The sequence below is a fragment of the Tenrec ecaudatus genome, chromosome 2, assembly GCF_050624435.1.
Source record: "Tenrec ecaudatus isolate mTenEca1 chromosome 2, mTenEca1.hap1, whole genome shotgun sequence".
In the NCBI taxonomy this organism is placed as follows: Eukaryota; Metazoa; Chordata; class Mammalia; order Afrosoricida; family Tenrecidae; genus Tenrec; species Tenrec ecaudatus.
This window is the reverse complement of record NC_134531.1, coordinates 280,071,134-280,087,367: the sequence shown is the minus strand read 5'-3', so window position 1 is coordinate 280,087,367 and position 16,234 is coordinate 280,071,134. Positions and strand designations below refer to the sequence as shown.

The window sequence follows — 16,234 nt, the reverse complement described above, 5'->3', positions numbered from 1 at the left end:
TAGTACATAAATTGGGGCAAATACAAAAAAATCAGATATTTCATCATAGCATAATCCATGAATAAGAGTGTCCCTTCAATTAACTTCCATTAGGATCCACATGGGCTGTATTTCCATTGTAAAACTGTCAAGGTAGGTGGTCAAAATTAGCAGCCGTTATTTTCCCAGAATAACTGGGAGCACGATCAATAGTTGCACTGTTGGTCCCCCTTTGTGCTTTCTAACTGCAGAGACTTAAAGAGTGCTAAGAAGGAAAGGAGCCTGGAACCACTTGCAGTCAAGATGCAGCAGCACACACCTCAGGCACCGTGTGGTTTTGCGACCCTGTGCACCTACGAAAGGTGACTGTCAGGGGCCCTTAGGGAGAATGGGGAAGTTAATGGTTCTGCCTTGCAGCTGCAGTGTTGTCCTTGACCTGATGTTGGCTCTCTAGTGGAAATGCTCTGAATGGCACTTTGGTACTACTGGTGAACTGCTGATGATTACTATTAATATTTCTATGTCAAGTACCTGAAATTATCTGTGAGAATTGTTTGAGAGGTTATCAGTGAAATACATAGACTTTTGGTTCAAGTGAAATTAATAATAGTGGCTAGAAATGAGCCTAAATCTAAATCACTCAGTCAACAGGTCTAACTCATTTCAGATTGTAGCTGGTATCAATCTGAATGGAAAGCCTTTTGAGACGAGATTCAAATCCTAGATAAACATGAAAGCTACGAAGATGCCCACTTTCTATTGTAATCTCTACTTAGAGTGACAGCATAATCTTTACTATATGAAATCAGGAACAGAGGACACTTCATTGTTATCAAAGTTTGTGTTATGCTACTTGTTCTTCTAATAGCTTACAAACTATACTCCTATAAAAGAGTCCAGATATCTTGCATTCAAAAATAGTGTTACTATTATAAAACCAGAAACCATGAACACAATCCAAGAGTGCGGGCAGTGTTAACATTAAAATTTTTTTTACAAATACATCAATCATTTAATTATACCCAAAGTATCAGAAAAGAAGGGGCAAGATTCACTTCAATGTGTGATGACAGGAAGGTCACAGTGATGCATTCATTTTTGGAAACAGTACCTTCACCTCTAATCACCTTTCAGGTGATAGCTAGCTCATAGGCACCAGAAATTTTTAATAAAAATTACATTACCTAAAAGGCACAGATGAAATCATTAACATACATATAAAAGTAATTGTAAGGTTAAAACTGTGTTCAAACATGTTAAACTGTACACTAATTCATTACACATTCAGCTTATATTACTATTAAAAAGTGTATATACTTCACCTAATGATAAATTCATGCCAACATTACTTCATAATGCAGCATTTACCACCACAGCACCCAAAGGTTAACAGAAACCAACTCCCTACTAGAATCTAGGGAAAAGGTTTTGGAGCTAATGAAATAATTTATTGCAGGCCTTATTTACTATAGCGAAAATGTTGGCTCATTCTACTATATCCACACTCCCTCACAATCTTAAGGGAAATACAATAAATTCACTTTTTTTTTCTACTAAAACAATACTTGTATTTAACACATTTGGCAGTTAGGAGGAGTCTGCTTTTTACTCCTTTTTCTTTTTTTAAAGAATAAATCACTTTCACTAACTAGTACTCATACCTCATACTTTTTCAAAGCTCAGCTTAATTTTCTGGAACTAAACAGCCATGTTGGCATACAATAGCAACTGTACATCCTCCCAAATCTGAAATAGAGAACTCACTGAGGAGACTTACTCTCTTAAATGTATTTGATCATCTGAACTTATGAGGAAAATATCCTCCAAGAACTATTTTCAAGGGGGTAAGGATTATAGATATTTCTAAATATAAAATATGCAACATTAAAAAAAGCAACTGAAATAATTTGGGAGCAATAATTAGGGAGTTTCAATATCTAATTACTAAGTAGTATATTTATATCTGTTCTGAATGGAAAGTAGAGCGTCAGTATTAAGCTGGGTGGGAACAGCTATTCCTTTTCAATGAGCCTGGGCCTGTGAGTTCAGTGACGTGAGCACACTACTAACTTCCATTCATTTATCAGGTCGTCGATCACTCACCCACAAAAATCTATCCCACTGTTACACCCCTAGCATCATCTCTGTGTGCACCTGACATGCATTCATTTCTAATATTTCAGTGTTTGCCGTTATCTTATAAAAAACATTCTAAACACATACTTTTAGGAGCAGCTACAAAATCAAGAACAGGCATATGAGGGGGGCTTCAGAGACTTTGTGGGAAAGTCCCTAATTTTTTAGTTCCGTTTTACGCACACACTTTCTGCAGCCTCATAAGTATTTTTGTCATGAATGTTTCTTTACCAACTTGGGGGGGGGGCACGCGGGTCTAATAGACCATAAATTAAACGAGAAAAGCATCTTGAACGGTTGAAAATATAAAGTACCATTTTCAGATGATTCAAGTATCAAATTGGTGGGCATATAAGTTTACCAATTTCCTCAACTATGATTTCAAATTCAAAGTGCTACATCTTACTTAAATCTTAATATTTAGAAACTTTTAAGATCGACATCTTAGAGAAAAGCCATCCTTTTTTAGTACGGTTTATCTTTAGTAACTGTAATGCCTTTACTGTTTCGATATAAGCAAGCAAGTCTTTGAAGTACATGACTTATGGATTCTGAGTACCTTCTTTTGATGCTTTCTGAGGTTGGGAGCACAACAGTTAGAACAGAGCAGCTGCGCATCGTTTCAAGGAGAGCCCAGCGGAAAGAAAGGGTGAAGGCTCTATACTATGGACCCATCCTTGCTCTGGGCTGGAATCATCACAGGCACCGCTCCCATTCTACTGAGATTAGGGGCAGCTACCTTAGTGGGTGGGAGAGTTGGACTCTGAGGAGCACGTTCAAAATCTTCACTTGGTACTTGGTTATACTGAGTCTTCGAATAGGCTTCCATGTTGGAAGGAGACATGGATCCCAGGGATGAATGGTTGCTGCCGATGTAGCTCCTGGCAGTGGACGTTCGGCTCTTCGGAGGAGGTACATCTTCCCTGGAAAGCCAAGTCCCCAATGCAAGTTAGAAGACTGAGCTTTTCAACACCCTATGGTTATGCAAGTTTCTCCAGGATTATGACATTTTAAACTGTATACAGTAAAGAAAGTAGAGCCAGTGGCAGTGTCATGAACTTGGTATTTGTCCTCAGTACAACATTTAATTGAGTTTGGCTCTTCACAGAAAATAAAACTATGGTTTTTACACAAATTTATATGGTCCTATGTTGTCCCAGGAGTCCCAATAGCATAGTGGGTAATGAATTGGGTTGTCAAGCACAAAAGTTCAAGAGTTCGAAACCAGGAGCAGCTCTTTGGGGGGAAAGGTGAGCTTTCTACTTCCATAAAGAATTATAGTCCAAGAATACTACAGGGGTGGTTCTGCCCTGCCTGTAGGGTAGCTACGAGTCAGAACCAACTCAGTGGCAGTGAGACATCTTACATGGAGCAAAGCTTGAATATTTTCAGATTCTAGTAGCACTGGTCAAAAATAACTAGTTACATAGTTTTAAAGCATGAATATCTAGATATAATTCTACCCAAAGAAAGAAAAACTTATTTTGACTATCAATGTTAGTTAATGCCCTAGAGAAAAACCTTAGATTCAGGCATGCAAAGTTGCATAATTCGGCTAAGAATTTTAACATGGAATATTTACAAATATATCTGAGTCATCTCTGGTCATTTTAAAGACACAAGTTGCCAGCACTACTCAAGAACTACCAAAAGTCAATTTCCAAGTTATCATTTAAATCACATTATTAAAATTTCTGTAATTCAAAAGTATACTACTAGCTAAGATATTCTGGTTTAGGGCAGTTGAGAAAATAAAATCATGCTACCAACAGGTTTATGAACTAGCCAAATGATACATTCAAGCCATTCTCGAAAATCTCAACATCTGTCCTAATCCCCTCCTGTCATTTTATTGGGAGATGTCAAAAATTATTGAGAAAGTCATTGTGGTTCATAAACTGGGATCCCAGAAGATTGGGAACATGTGACATCATGAATGATGGCTGATCTACATGTTTGAAAATGAAAGTATACCTTCTCCAGCAGGTTGAACGGAGAATCCACAGCCTTTAGTCAATTCTCATGTTTTCTTTGGATGATGATAACTAGTGCTTTAGAGACACAGTGAATTCCACATACATCATCCAACCCGTTTCCATTTAATTACCTGATATCATGATGAACTTCCTTTTCATATTTTTCTTCTCTGCGCTTTTTACGGCAGCAAAAGATAAGAAGACCAATGAGCACCAGAGCAAGTAAAGTTCCTATAATAGCGCCTGCAATTGTTCCAGCTCTATTTGAAGCTAGAATACGAGATTAATAAAGATATAATCAATAGTTAAAAAAGATTCATATCAAACATAGTATACACATTCATAGTTTGATTTCATTGCATATGTAACTTTAAGAAAACTGACAGCCTTTTACCGCCTGGCAGGGTAAAGCTATTAAAAGAACTTTTCTTTGAAATATACAATTTTATATGAAGCATAAAACAAGTAAAATAAGGCTAAACTATTTTAATATACAAAGCCCCCTTGATTAGCATTGACGAATTTTCTAAGGTACACATAATGGCTAAATATGGTTCTCAGGAGCTGAGCTGGCAACTTCTCTTAACTGAATATCACAACGATGAAGATTTTATTCAGAGTATAACCTTTTTCCTTCCCACAAGCTAGACACGCTAATAACCCAGCCACCAAGTACATAGCTCAAAGTTAGTATCCCCTTCCCCTTAATATGCACTCCAACTCAATCAAAGGACTGAACAGAACGACCAGAAACCAACAGAGAAAAGTACTTACGGGGAACAACATCCAGGCGCAGCAGGCACTGATCAACCCCCACTCGGTTTTGGACTGTGCAGCTGTAGGTTCCAGAATACTCAGTCGTGGCATTTTTTATAGAGATAATAGGTGAAGTCGTTTCTATGGTGAAGGTGGGAGAGAGAGAACAAACCCAATTTTACAGTATTGTTTCAACTCCAAAGTTTTTGTACAGTATATCAGTCCAGACAAAAGCACAATAGACTAATGTTAAGCATAATACTCAAGTGTTGCTACATGTGCAGCTCAAAAAATTTAAGCAACTGTGCCTCCAGTTCCCATGGAGCTCAACCAGAGTAATCCATTTCCATTAGCTACGGCACAGAGATCCTTAGCTGGAAGCAGTGGTGTGGGTCCTAGACACAAACCCACTTTGTGCTACATCTGACTCTTAAGTGTCCCAAGCCATCAAAGGTCTTGGTTCCACGGAAAAGTCTGCACGCAACTATCTTATGGGACAAAGTCAGGAGGGGCCTTAGTCATGTAGTTTGGCCTCTCGGTTTGCAAAGAGAAAACAGAAGCCACGCAGAAAGACCAGGGTAGGGAGGATGGAAGGACAGGAGGATTATATTTAAGTGTTGCATTCTTTGAAATGGTAAACGGTTTGAACTACTGAGCCAATTAACACAGTAGGCATAAATGAGTTTTCTCCAACATGAATCCCTTAATAAGGCAAAACATTCAAGACCTAATTATTATAATTCAGCCACTGTACTATAAGATTTATGATAGGGATTTTCCACCAGTACTTTTTTTAATGTACCACAAAATTATGAGATATTCGAAAAGGTGTTATTACTATAGACGTTTTACTAATCTTTCTCACATGACCCTGAGATGGCATTATGGAACACTGAATAAATTCCAGTCGAACCTTGATTGTTTTGTGTGGGGAAGGGAAGGCATTTGGAACCTTACACACACACAAACACCCCCCTCAATGGCACATCGTACCTGCTAACCACGCGGTAGGCATTCTCTGAGAGTTAGACAATCTTTGCCACTCGTATCGTAATGGAAGTGAACCTTCTTTAGGCTCACACTTGAGCTTAAAGTCATTTCCGATTTCTTCTGATCCATCAATGTAACATCTGGTACCTGAAGGCTTAACTAAAAGAAAAAAAACCCCGTAACTTAATACGCGAACGGGAATGAAGTTTCATAACGAATACTGAAAACACACAGCATGCTGCGCAGCCAATATCGGGTGGGCCTGCATTCAGAATTCACAGAAAGACTGAAAGCCACAATCGCCTTAATGCCAGTTTACTCAGCTTTAACCAACAAGAAACCAAGCAAAGATGAGCTCAGGCAGGCAGCGATTGCATGAGGAAGGCTGGCAACAGACACAGGCGCAGCCCATTGCCCCTCCATTCTAGCCGCATTTCAAAAGAGCAAGGATGATCATGGGCTCAACCAGGTAAGACTCAGGGAAGTTTCCCCTCTCCGTTTCTTACCTATTCTTTCCCTCCAGGCCTGTCATGAAGCCCTCTGGGAGTGTGTGCCAAGTCACAATCCTCTGGGTGCTGCAGCTACCCGTACATCAGAGGGTTTACAATGCACAAGTCTAGTAAGAGCGACCAGTTAACATTCCACAGTGACACGCAAGACCTTCAAAAAGTGTTACACAAAGGGAAGTCTGAGGCTACGTGCCAGGTATCCCTGGATAAACATTTCGAGTGGTTGTATCCCACTCCCTGCAATTTGCCCTCTCTCAACCCTGTCATCGCCTACACTTCTGTTCCACTTCAAGAAGCCAGTGGACATACAATGAAATGAGCAGTTCGATGCACAGATGATCTTAGTGATAAGCACTATCCTAATCGCCCAAGAAAGTTTCCTCATGCCTGTGGTCTGGTCTATCTGCTTCTGATCTCTATCCCTACAGATTAGTTGTGCTTCATATAGATGGAGCAATACGACATGAACTTTCTGTCTCTCTCCCATGTCTGTGAGACTGATCCATGTTGCTGCATATACCAGTCATCTGTTTGTTTGAATTTTTAAGCAGTATTCCAATCTATTTGCTTACCTATTCACCCATTCATGGCAGTGTCTAGTTTGGTGGCTACTGATAGTCTAACCAGGCAGACCCACCGGGAGTAAACATGTACTCTATGAAAACTGGACTGACAGGTGGGAAGGCACTACACATTACGATGAGACCTGGGGTGTCACTGGACAAGACTCAGAGTCTCAAGGACCCCACAGAGGGCCTAGGGGCGTTGGGAGCTCACCCTGAATCAAGCGCTCGTTCGGCACTGAGACGAGCAGAGGCAGGGATTAAATAGGGCCTAGGTGACAGGGTGAACCACATCCTGAGCAGCCAGTATCAGCCCATCTCATTGAGGAGCTCCCGATTTTTCACGGATCCTCTATCTTACTAGTATAAATGCTGTCCTTTTCCATGTACTACTCCCCCCAGATAACACACCCAAAAGTCTCACCATCCTCACTTCGTTCTGACTGTGTTTCTTCCAAGACAGATTTGTTCGCTCTGTCAGTTCATAGTACATTCGATATTCCTCATCAACACCACAGTTAAAAAGGTAATATCACTTGATCTCCCTTTTGACCCATATTAAAGTTATTTGAGATTGAAAAAAAAAGATGTGAAGGGGAAATGCACATGGATAAAGCCTCTGGTGAAATCTGACCGTAGGTGGCCTTGCTGTCATGCAGAGTGCATTGAAAAGTGGATTCTTCCAGGTGCACTTAGGTTAAGATTCAACCCCTTGTAAATGTGTTCTTGTTTTTAAATTTTCTGCTTTTTGATTCATATTTTTCTGTTTTACTTTGCTATTGTTAGTTTGGGGGAAGAAGGTTGTATATGTTTTTCTGTATATGAAAGTCATAATAGGCAAATATCTAGAGATAGTAACTGGATTAATGGTTTCTTGAGGGTTTGGCAGGGAAAGCTGGACAGAAATGAGGATCTAACTACAGTGAGTACAAGAAAGAAAATGTAAAATTTATTGTGATGATTGTATAACACTTCTTAATAGGATTGAACTATTGAATTGTAATATAAATTATATGCCAATACAAACTACTTTTTAAAAACACAGAGGAAAAATGGACCGCTGGGGTCCACTGGTTAGGGTCCCTGTCCTGAGAACTTCCCAGACCCAGGAAGGCTGATGCAAAGACACCGCAGACTCCTGAGAGATGACAACTCCACAGACGCTGAAAGGAGACAAGGACCAGCAGCAAGAGGAAGCCTTCCCACAAAACTGGCAGCCTGACTGTGGACTTCTAGACGCAAACTGTGAGAGAATAAATTTGGCCACCCACGTGATTTCTGTGACAGCGGCACTAGATAACTAAGACAGTAAGCAGCCCTTCCAATGCTGTCACATTCCAGATCCTTGTCCGGGATCACTTTATTTCGTGGCCGAAGAAATATGGTGGTCCACTGTCCTTTAGGATGGAGTGCCTTGTCCTCCCCTTATGTACCCACCACTGATGTTGCCAGTTGCCAGAAGACTGCTTTACAAACCAAAGCAGCTCAGAAGTTGTTACTGGGGAACGTGAAAGTCCTAGTCTCATTTGTTCTGTTCTTAGTTCTCTAGAAAACAATGATATTCTAAATGACTTAAACTCAACACACTTTAAAACTACTTTTTTACTCGACTCTGCAACCCGTTACCTACAAAAACAAACGAAACAGCTAAATGTGCATAAATCTGTCCTGATTTGTTATTTACAGGGTATGCTAGGTAATTCTGGCTATCAGCATTTCCTACAAACAGAGGGTCCCTAAGTTCCCCCTAAAACAGAAGATTTTAGGTTAAGAACAGGGAATTTTACTGTCCTAGCTAGGCAGCAGGACAGTTACAGTACGCTCCCTGGTAGCCACTGCACATTTTGTGTGACGTCTACCGCCATGGGGATTTACATAGTTCTGAATTGTAACACGTGAGAGCTGCGAATGAAAACAGGTGTAGACTGCCTGTGCGTGCTGCCACCGAACCAAGGCAAGGGTATGACTTACCAGACAGCAAATGTAACTTGCCCAAACAAAGGAGTTTGCACTGATTTCATTTTTATCATTTCCAGAGCTACAAGATAGCCTGATGATGACCTATTTTACTGCCTCCCTTTTAAGAATAAGAACACTGATGCTCAGCAAAATCATATGCTGCTCTCTGGTGTCTAATGGCCAAACGCCAATTCAATATTCTTTCTAGCATATTCCACTTTCCACATATTCCTGTTCATAAAAGAAACCTGTGATATGGGGTAATGAAGGTTAAAATTTTAAAGTATACAAACTAGTGTTAAACTGAATGAGAGCCCATGGGTAAATTTAAAGATCATTAAATATTTTTCTAAAAGGTAGACCGAGGCCCCAAAAATGAAGGGGCTCCAATTAATTCATAGGTTAAAAAAAAATAACTTGGATCTTCTATTTTTTCTTAAAGTTCTCCCCCATAATTCAGGGCTTCTCCACTATTTTCAAAGTCTTTTATCAATGTGATAAAGAAATCATTCTATAGTCTTCCTGTCAAAAAAAGTAAACTACTTTTATGTTTTATGCTATTTGAGGATACTGGAGTATTGTAAGCATATAAAACTATGGCTCTAATACATGATACTTTTGTCTAATGGGAATGATGCTATTAAAAGCCTGTGACCACTCATTCTGTTAATAGGTAACATTAATACAAACAACTTACCAAGAACCGTCAGCTGAATCTTCTTATTTCCAACACCAGGAGCCTTTTTTACTTTGCATTGGTATGTGCCAATATCTGATAACTGTAAATTGGTTACATTTATTGATGCATCACCAGATTTGAGGTCGTTACTTGTAAAATGCACTCGTCCTTTCAGGTCTTGATAGTAGTCAGTATAAATTTTGTCTCCAGAATATAAAATAATCTAGAAGAAGATCAAAACGAGAGGAGAAAAACAGCCAGCGAACTAACCAAAATTTTAAAATCCTGCCTCATTAAAGGAGAGATGAATATAATCGCACAATTGTGAGATTCAGAAAATTCTTAGAAATTGTCAAGTGGGAAACTAATGTGCTCTGTAAACATTCACACAAACCACAATAAATGCTAAAATGAATTTTAATAAAAAGCCTTTTTTAGAAAACAGGAAAAAAAGAGTTAAGAATAATATGAAAAACCTGACTCACAACGATTGTGTCTACGTGGACTCACGGAAACCCTGCAAGAAATGTCTACAAGGTGAAAGCCGACTCTTTCTTCCTTGGAGGGGCTGGTGGTTTCAAACTGCTGACTTTGCGGTTAGCAGCCTAACACGTAACCACCAAGCCACTAAGGTCCTTCTATGAAAAACCTACAATTATCCATAATTACAGAATGAAAAATATGCAGAGATCACCGATGTGATCTTCAATTTGGCCCAACATTCTTATTTTAACTGGGAAGACGAAGACCAAGCACAATTAAATAATATACCTTTATATAAGAGAGCTTAATGAGACTGGACTCAGAACTACCCATTTCTATACATTATTTTTCCTGCAGTCCTGGGTAGTAACAGCAGTTAATACTTGTTGGCTAACTGAAAGGGTGGAGGTTTCTGTCTGCTTCGAGCTGCCTCAGAGCAAAATACTGGTGATCTACTTCCAAAATAGTCATCACTGAAAACCCCATGGAACACAGGTCTACCTGGACACATGTGGATTGTCATGGGTCAGACATGACTGCGAGACAATTGGTTTTCTAATCACCAGCTGCTGCAGAAGCTGCAGTATGCCAACCAAATGTATAAGCCCGCATCGTCATTTAAGATATGTGTACTCAGGTTAGCACCATCTTCCAAAGACTTCTTGGATTAAAAACAAAAACTCTTTCCCTAATTCCACTGAGTTTTCTCTGTTACTATTATGAACTTTTTTTGGGGACTATCTGAAGGCTAGAATTAGAAGGAAAATAAAAGGTTTTAAAACTGACTCCTAGCCCTGGACTGAGATCACGTAAATGAGCCACTAAACAGGTTACAGAAGTGTTGGGTGGAGAATCCTGGCCCTATAGCATTTTGTATAAAAATGACGTGAGCATGTCAGTTGGGCACAGGCTCAATATGAACTAAAAGGCAGGACACTGACAGGGCGTGTCAGTAGAAATGTCACAGCAGGACGTGTACAGGTGAATAAATGACCATCTTGGAGACTCGGAAAAAAAAAACTGACTCCTATGAAAAGGAACATGTAAAATGAGAATGTTCAGACATGGTAAGGAATGTAACCAATGTCACTGAACAACCAATTCTTAAATGGGAACTTAAACTTTTGTGTAAAAGTACTGAAGATGCTGACTTAGAAAAAAATTGTAATAGTTATCTCTAATCAGTTCACTTAATTTATTAGCATGTTTGCTAATGAAATGTTCCATTCTGGTGATAATAAACCCAAAGGCTAAAGAGCAGAGGTGCCAACCTCAGAAATAATAAGGAAGCAAATCTACATCTAAAAATAACATTTTATGTGAGTTGCTAAATCTGAGCAGTACAATCAGATAAAATATCACTCAAGAACAGAATTTTCCAAGGTTTATTCTACAGATAGTTTCTGAGGTCGGAGAGTTGATTTTCAACCCTACTCCGGTGAATACCCTTCATCCGCCAAAAATCCTTTTATCTATGTATATGTACTCAATACCAGTTTGTTCAAAGGATGACAGAGCAGCTAAAGGGTCCACTACTGATTCACGCTGCAAATTCAAGCCCTTGTGCCGTCATCCACACAAGAGGCGCACTGGGGACTCCTCAGGTGCCCCTAGTCTCTTACTGTGTTCCATCCATTGAATCGTTGCTGTGACACGCCATTAGGTTCAATCGGCTGTGTTTTTGACCCCTCCTGTTTGACTTGACAGCAATGAGTTAGGTGTTGTACTTTCAGCTTGCTAGGTATGCACACGGAGTAGTCTTTCATAGAGGGCCTGACAATGATGTGTTCCCAGTACTGTTTTGAACACCATTTGTCGAATTTTCCCAGGAGACAATGTCGTAACAGTAGCTATAACATGCGGACACACGGACTGACGGCAGCTCACAGCGCGGGCGCGGATGTTACTCTCCTGTGTGCTGCACCTGGTGCTTGAGAAGCGCCTGTGGCAGGCGCTGCTAAGTAAGGGGTGATGGGCTCTAGGTTCGTGGATGTGGACCGTGGCCATGTTAGGGTGACCCTGCTGCACACAGCAGTCTCGGTGTCTCCTCCCCGAGGCTCCCTGCACCTCTTCAGCTCAAAGGTTGCAGATTTGCCACACACAACATAATACAGTACAGTCTAGGGAGCTAGAAACTTGGGACTGCTATCTTGCACACTTAGGCATCACAAGGATTTGAACTTCTTGGTGGTTGGGAACCAAATTAATTCACCCGGCTCCAAATTTCCTAAGGTCTCTGCTTTTTATTTAGAGAGTACATTGATTTGAGTTCTAGAAGCTCGACTACAAAATGCCACTGGGGAGATCTACCGGCAACTTGTGGCAGGTTGATTACATAGGGCCTCTTCTATCATGGAGGGGGCAGCGTTTTGTTCTTACTGGAATAGACACCTACTCTGGATATGGATTTGCCTTCCCTGCACACAATGCTTCTGCCAAAACTACCATTCGTGGGCTTACAGAATGCCTCCCTCATCCACTGGCATGGCATCCCACATAGCATTGCTTCAGATCAAGGAACTCACTTCACAGCAAATACAGTGCGGCAATGGGCCCATTCCCATGGAATCCACTGGTCGTGTCATGTTCCTCATCATCCTGAAGCTGCCGGCTTGACAGAACGATGGAATGGGCTCCTAAAGACACAATTAATGCACCAACTAGGTGGCAACAACTTGCGGGGCTGGGGCAATGTTCTCTAGGAAACTGTATATACTCGAAACCAGTGGCCAATATATGGCGCTTTGTCTCCAATAGTAAGAATTCATGGGTCCAGGAACCAAGGGGTGGAAGCTGGAGTGGCCCCACTTCCTGTGCCAGCAACCCTATGCGCTTCAGGACGGGAGGTCCTGGTTCCGAAGGAAGGAACTCTCCCACCTGGAAACACAGCACGGATTCCACTGAACTGGCAGCTCTGAGAATGCCCCTGGCCACTATGGGCTTCTCATGCCTTTGGATCAACAGGTCAGGAAGGGTGTCACTGTGTGATTGATCCTGATTACCAAGGAGAAATTGGGCTGGTGCTACATAAAAGGAAATAAGAGGAAAGAAGTAGGAGGCAAAGGGCATTTACAGTGGTCTAGATAAAGGCATGTACATATGTAAATATATATATCTATGTGAGGATGGGGAAATATATCTATGTGCATAGGTTTAGTATTAAGGTAGCAGATGGACACTGGGCATCCACTCAAGTACTCCCTCAATGCAAGAATACTTTGTTCTATTAAGCTGACATTCCATGATGCTCACTTTCCCAACATGACGCTGAAGACAAGGTGGGTACATAAGCAAATGTGGTGAAGAAAGCTGATGGAGCCCGACTATCAAAAGATACAGCATCTAGGGTCTAAAAGACTTGAAGGTAAACAAGCGGCCATCTAGCTTAGAAGCAACAAAGCCCACATGGAAGAAGCACACCAACCTGTGTTATCACGAGGTATTGAAGAGATAGAAATCAAGCATCAAAGAACAAAAAAATCAAATAATTGTGAATGAGGGAGAGTGCAGAGTGGGGATCCAAGACTCATTTGTAGGCAACTGAACATCCCCCTTACAGAAGGGCCGCAGGGAGGAGATGAGCCAGTCAGGTTGCAGTGTAGCAACGATGAAACACACAACGTTCCTCTAGTTCCTAAATGCTTCCTCCCCACCTATTATCATGATCCCAATTCCACCTTATAAATCTGGCTAGACCAGAGGATGGACACTGGTACAGATATGAACTGGAAACACAGGGAATCCAGGACAGATGATCCCTTCAGGACCAGTGCTGAGAGTGGTGATCCTGGGAGGGTGGAGGGAAGGTGGAAAGGGGAAACCGATTACAATGATCTACATATAACCTCCTCCCTGGGGGATGAACAACAGTAGAGTGGGTGAAGGGAGATGTCAGAAAGTGTAAAATATGACAAAATAATAATAATTTGTAAATTATCAAGGGTGCATGAGGGTGATGGGAGCGGGGAGGGAGGGGAAAAATGAGGAGCTGATACCAAGGGCTGAAGCAGAAAGCAAATACTTTGAGAACGATGATGGCAACAAATATACAAATGTGCTTGACACAATGGATGGATGGATGTATGGATGGTGATAAGAGCTGTATGAGCCCCAATAAAATGATTTTTTAAAATGCTGATACATGCTAGGCAGTTTTACACATCTTCATGTATGCCTCCTGACAAGTCTACCAGGATGGGCACACCGTCACATTTTACAATTAGGATGAGAACAACTGTTCTCACACAACAAAGCCACGCTGCTAGGATGCAACAAGTCACATTCATTCAAGTTGGCGTAGTACAGTCTGTGCTGACATTTCTCACTTAACATTTCTATTTACTTTGCACCTTACAAAATTCTGTGCACACAGACTGATTCTCTTCACAACACTGTGAGATAGGTAAATTTGGTCCTCTTTCACACACGAGAAAACCGGGGCTTAGAAAGCAAACGAAGCAGCAGGACGGGACAGCACATAATGACAGTTCAGGTGTGGCAGTCAGAGCGCTACATTCAAAGTCTCAAAGACATTGGTTACCAATTGGTTTCCAGACCACCATTTCTTTCTCTTTATTAAAGTGCATAATAATTTTCATCTGAGTATGATTATAAGACTTATATAATATGTATATATGTATATATATACCATATTAAATGAAGGGGGAAGTGCAGAGTGGAGACCCAAGGCCCAAGTGTCGGCCAATGGAGATCCCCTCATAGAGGGGTTTAGGAGAGGAAATGGGTTAGTTAGGGTGCGAGGTAGTACCGATGAAGAACACAGTTTTCCACCAGATCCTGGATGCTTCCTCCCCCCAACTACCATGATCCGAATTCTACCTTGCAGGGCTGGATAGGGCAGAGGCTGTACACTGGTACATATGAGGGCTGGAGGTACAGGGAATCCAGGGTGGATGATACCTTCAGGACCAGGGGTGTGAGGGGCGATGCTGGGAGAGTGGAGGGTGAGTGGGTTGGAAGGGGGGAACTGATTACAGGGATCCGCATGTGACCTCTTCCCTGGGAGAGGGACAGCAGAGAAGGGGGGGAAGGGAGACTCCGGTTAGGGCAAGATATGACAAAATAATGATGTATAAATTACCAGGGGCACATGGGGGAGGGGGGAAAGGGGAGGGAGGGGGAAAAAAAAAGAGGACCTGATGCAAGGGGCTTAAGTGGAGAGCAAATGCTTTGAGAGTGATTGGGGCAGGGAATGTATGGATGTGCTTTATACAATTGATGTATGTATATGTATGGATGGTGATAAGAGTTGTATGAGTCCCTAATAAAATGTAAAAAAAGAAAAGAGGAGAAAAAAATGATTAGGGCAAAGACTGTACAGATGTGCTTTACACAATTGATGTATGTATATGTATGAACTGTGATAAGAATTGTATGAGCCCCAATAAATTGTTTTAAAAAAAAAGAGCTGTAAGAGCCCCCTATAAAATGATTTAAAATAAAATTTTAAAAGGTGGAAAAAAAAGACTTATATAAGTAAATATAATCAAAACACTGCCCAGCATATGAAAAAATATGACACTGTAGGGTCTTATCTGACTCAGAGACCCCATGTGCTACACCGTGGAATTAAGTTCCATGGGGCATTCTTGACCTTGATCTGTAATCTTTATGGACACTCATTGTCAGGCCTATCTTCCAGGGTGCCTCTGGGTGGGTTTCAATCAGCAACCTTTTTGGTCAGTAGCCCAGGGCAAATCATTTGAGCCACCAAAGCATCTGTTTAGTACACAGTAAAACTGCATTCTGAGTATGAAGAAAGAAGAGTCTTTGGGCCAAGTCTCTGATTCTTAGACTGGAAATACACAACCAGTTAGCTGTGATACATTAAGAAGGGAATGCAAAGAGAAAAAAAAAGAAAGAAAAGAAAATGATTAGGGCAAAGAATGTACAGATGTGCTTTATACAACTGATGTAGGTATATGTATGGACTGTGATAAGAGTTGTATGAGCCCCTAATAAAACATTTAAAACAAAAAAAAAAGAGAAGGGAATGCAGTTTAATTTACAATGCAGCTGAAAATCTATGCAAACATTCTCTTCTGAAGCAATCTCGCCCTATTTCTTCATTTTTTGGGTCTGATTGACTATGTTTTAGGTTAGAGGCTAGGTTTTTAGCCCAATAGTGGCATTCCTAACCTAGTGCCCTGCGCAATTAATTATCTCACAACTACTACAGACATC

General features: G+C 40.9%; 1 protein-coding gene across 2 annotated transcripts in view; it reads right to left on the bottom strand.

Annotated features, from left to right (window-relative positions):
* Positions 1-16,234, bottom strand: part of CXADR (CXADR cell adhesion molecule) — a 76,349-nt gene that overhangs the window by 18,003 nt on the left and 42,112 nt on the right. Inside the window, exons 3-7 of one of the 2 annotated variants that reach the window (XM_075542466.1) lie at positions 9,566-9,770; positions 5,841-5,996; positions 4,866-4,988; positions 4,223-4,361; positions 2,855-3,038 (exon numbers count right to left, since the gene is read on the bottom strand). In XM_075542466.1, the coding sequence (XP_075398581.1) occupies positions 2,855-3,038; positions 4,223-4,361; positions 4,866-4,988; positions 5,841-5,996; positions 9,566-9,770 (807 nt within the window). Of the gene's footprint in view, positions 1-668; positions 3,039-4,222; positions 4,362-4,865; positions 4,989-5,840; positions 5,997-9,565; positions 9,771-16,234 lie in introns of those variants that run through there. The other variant, XM_075542465.1, reaches the window with a different exon arrangement.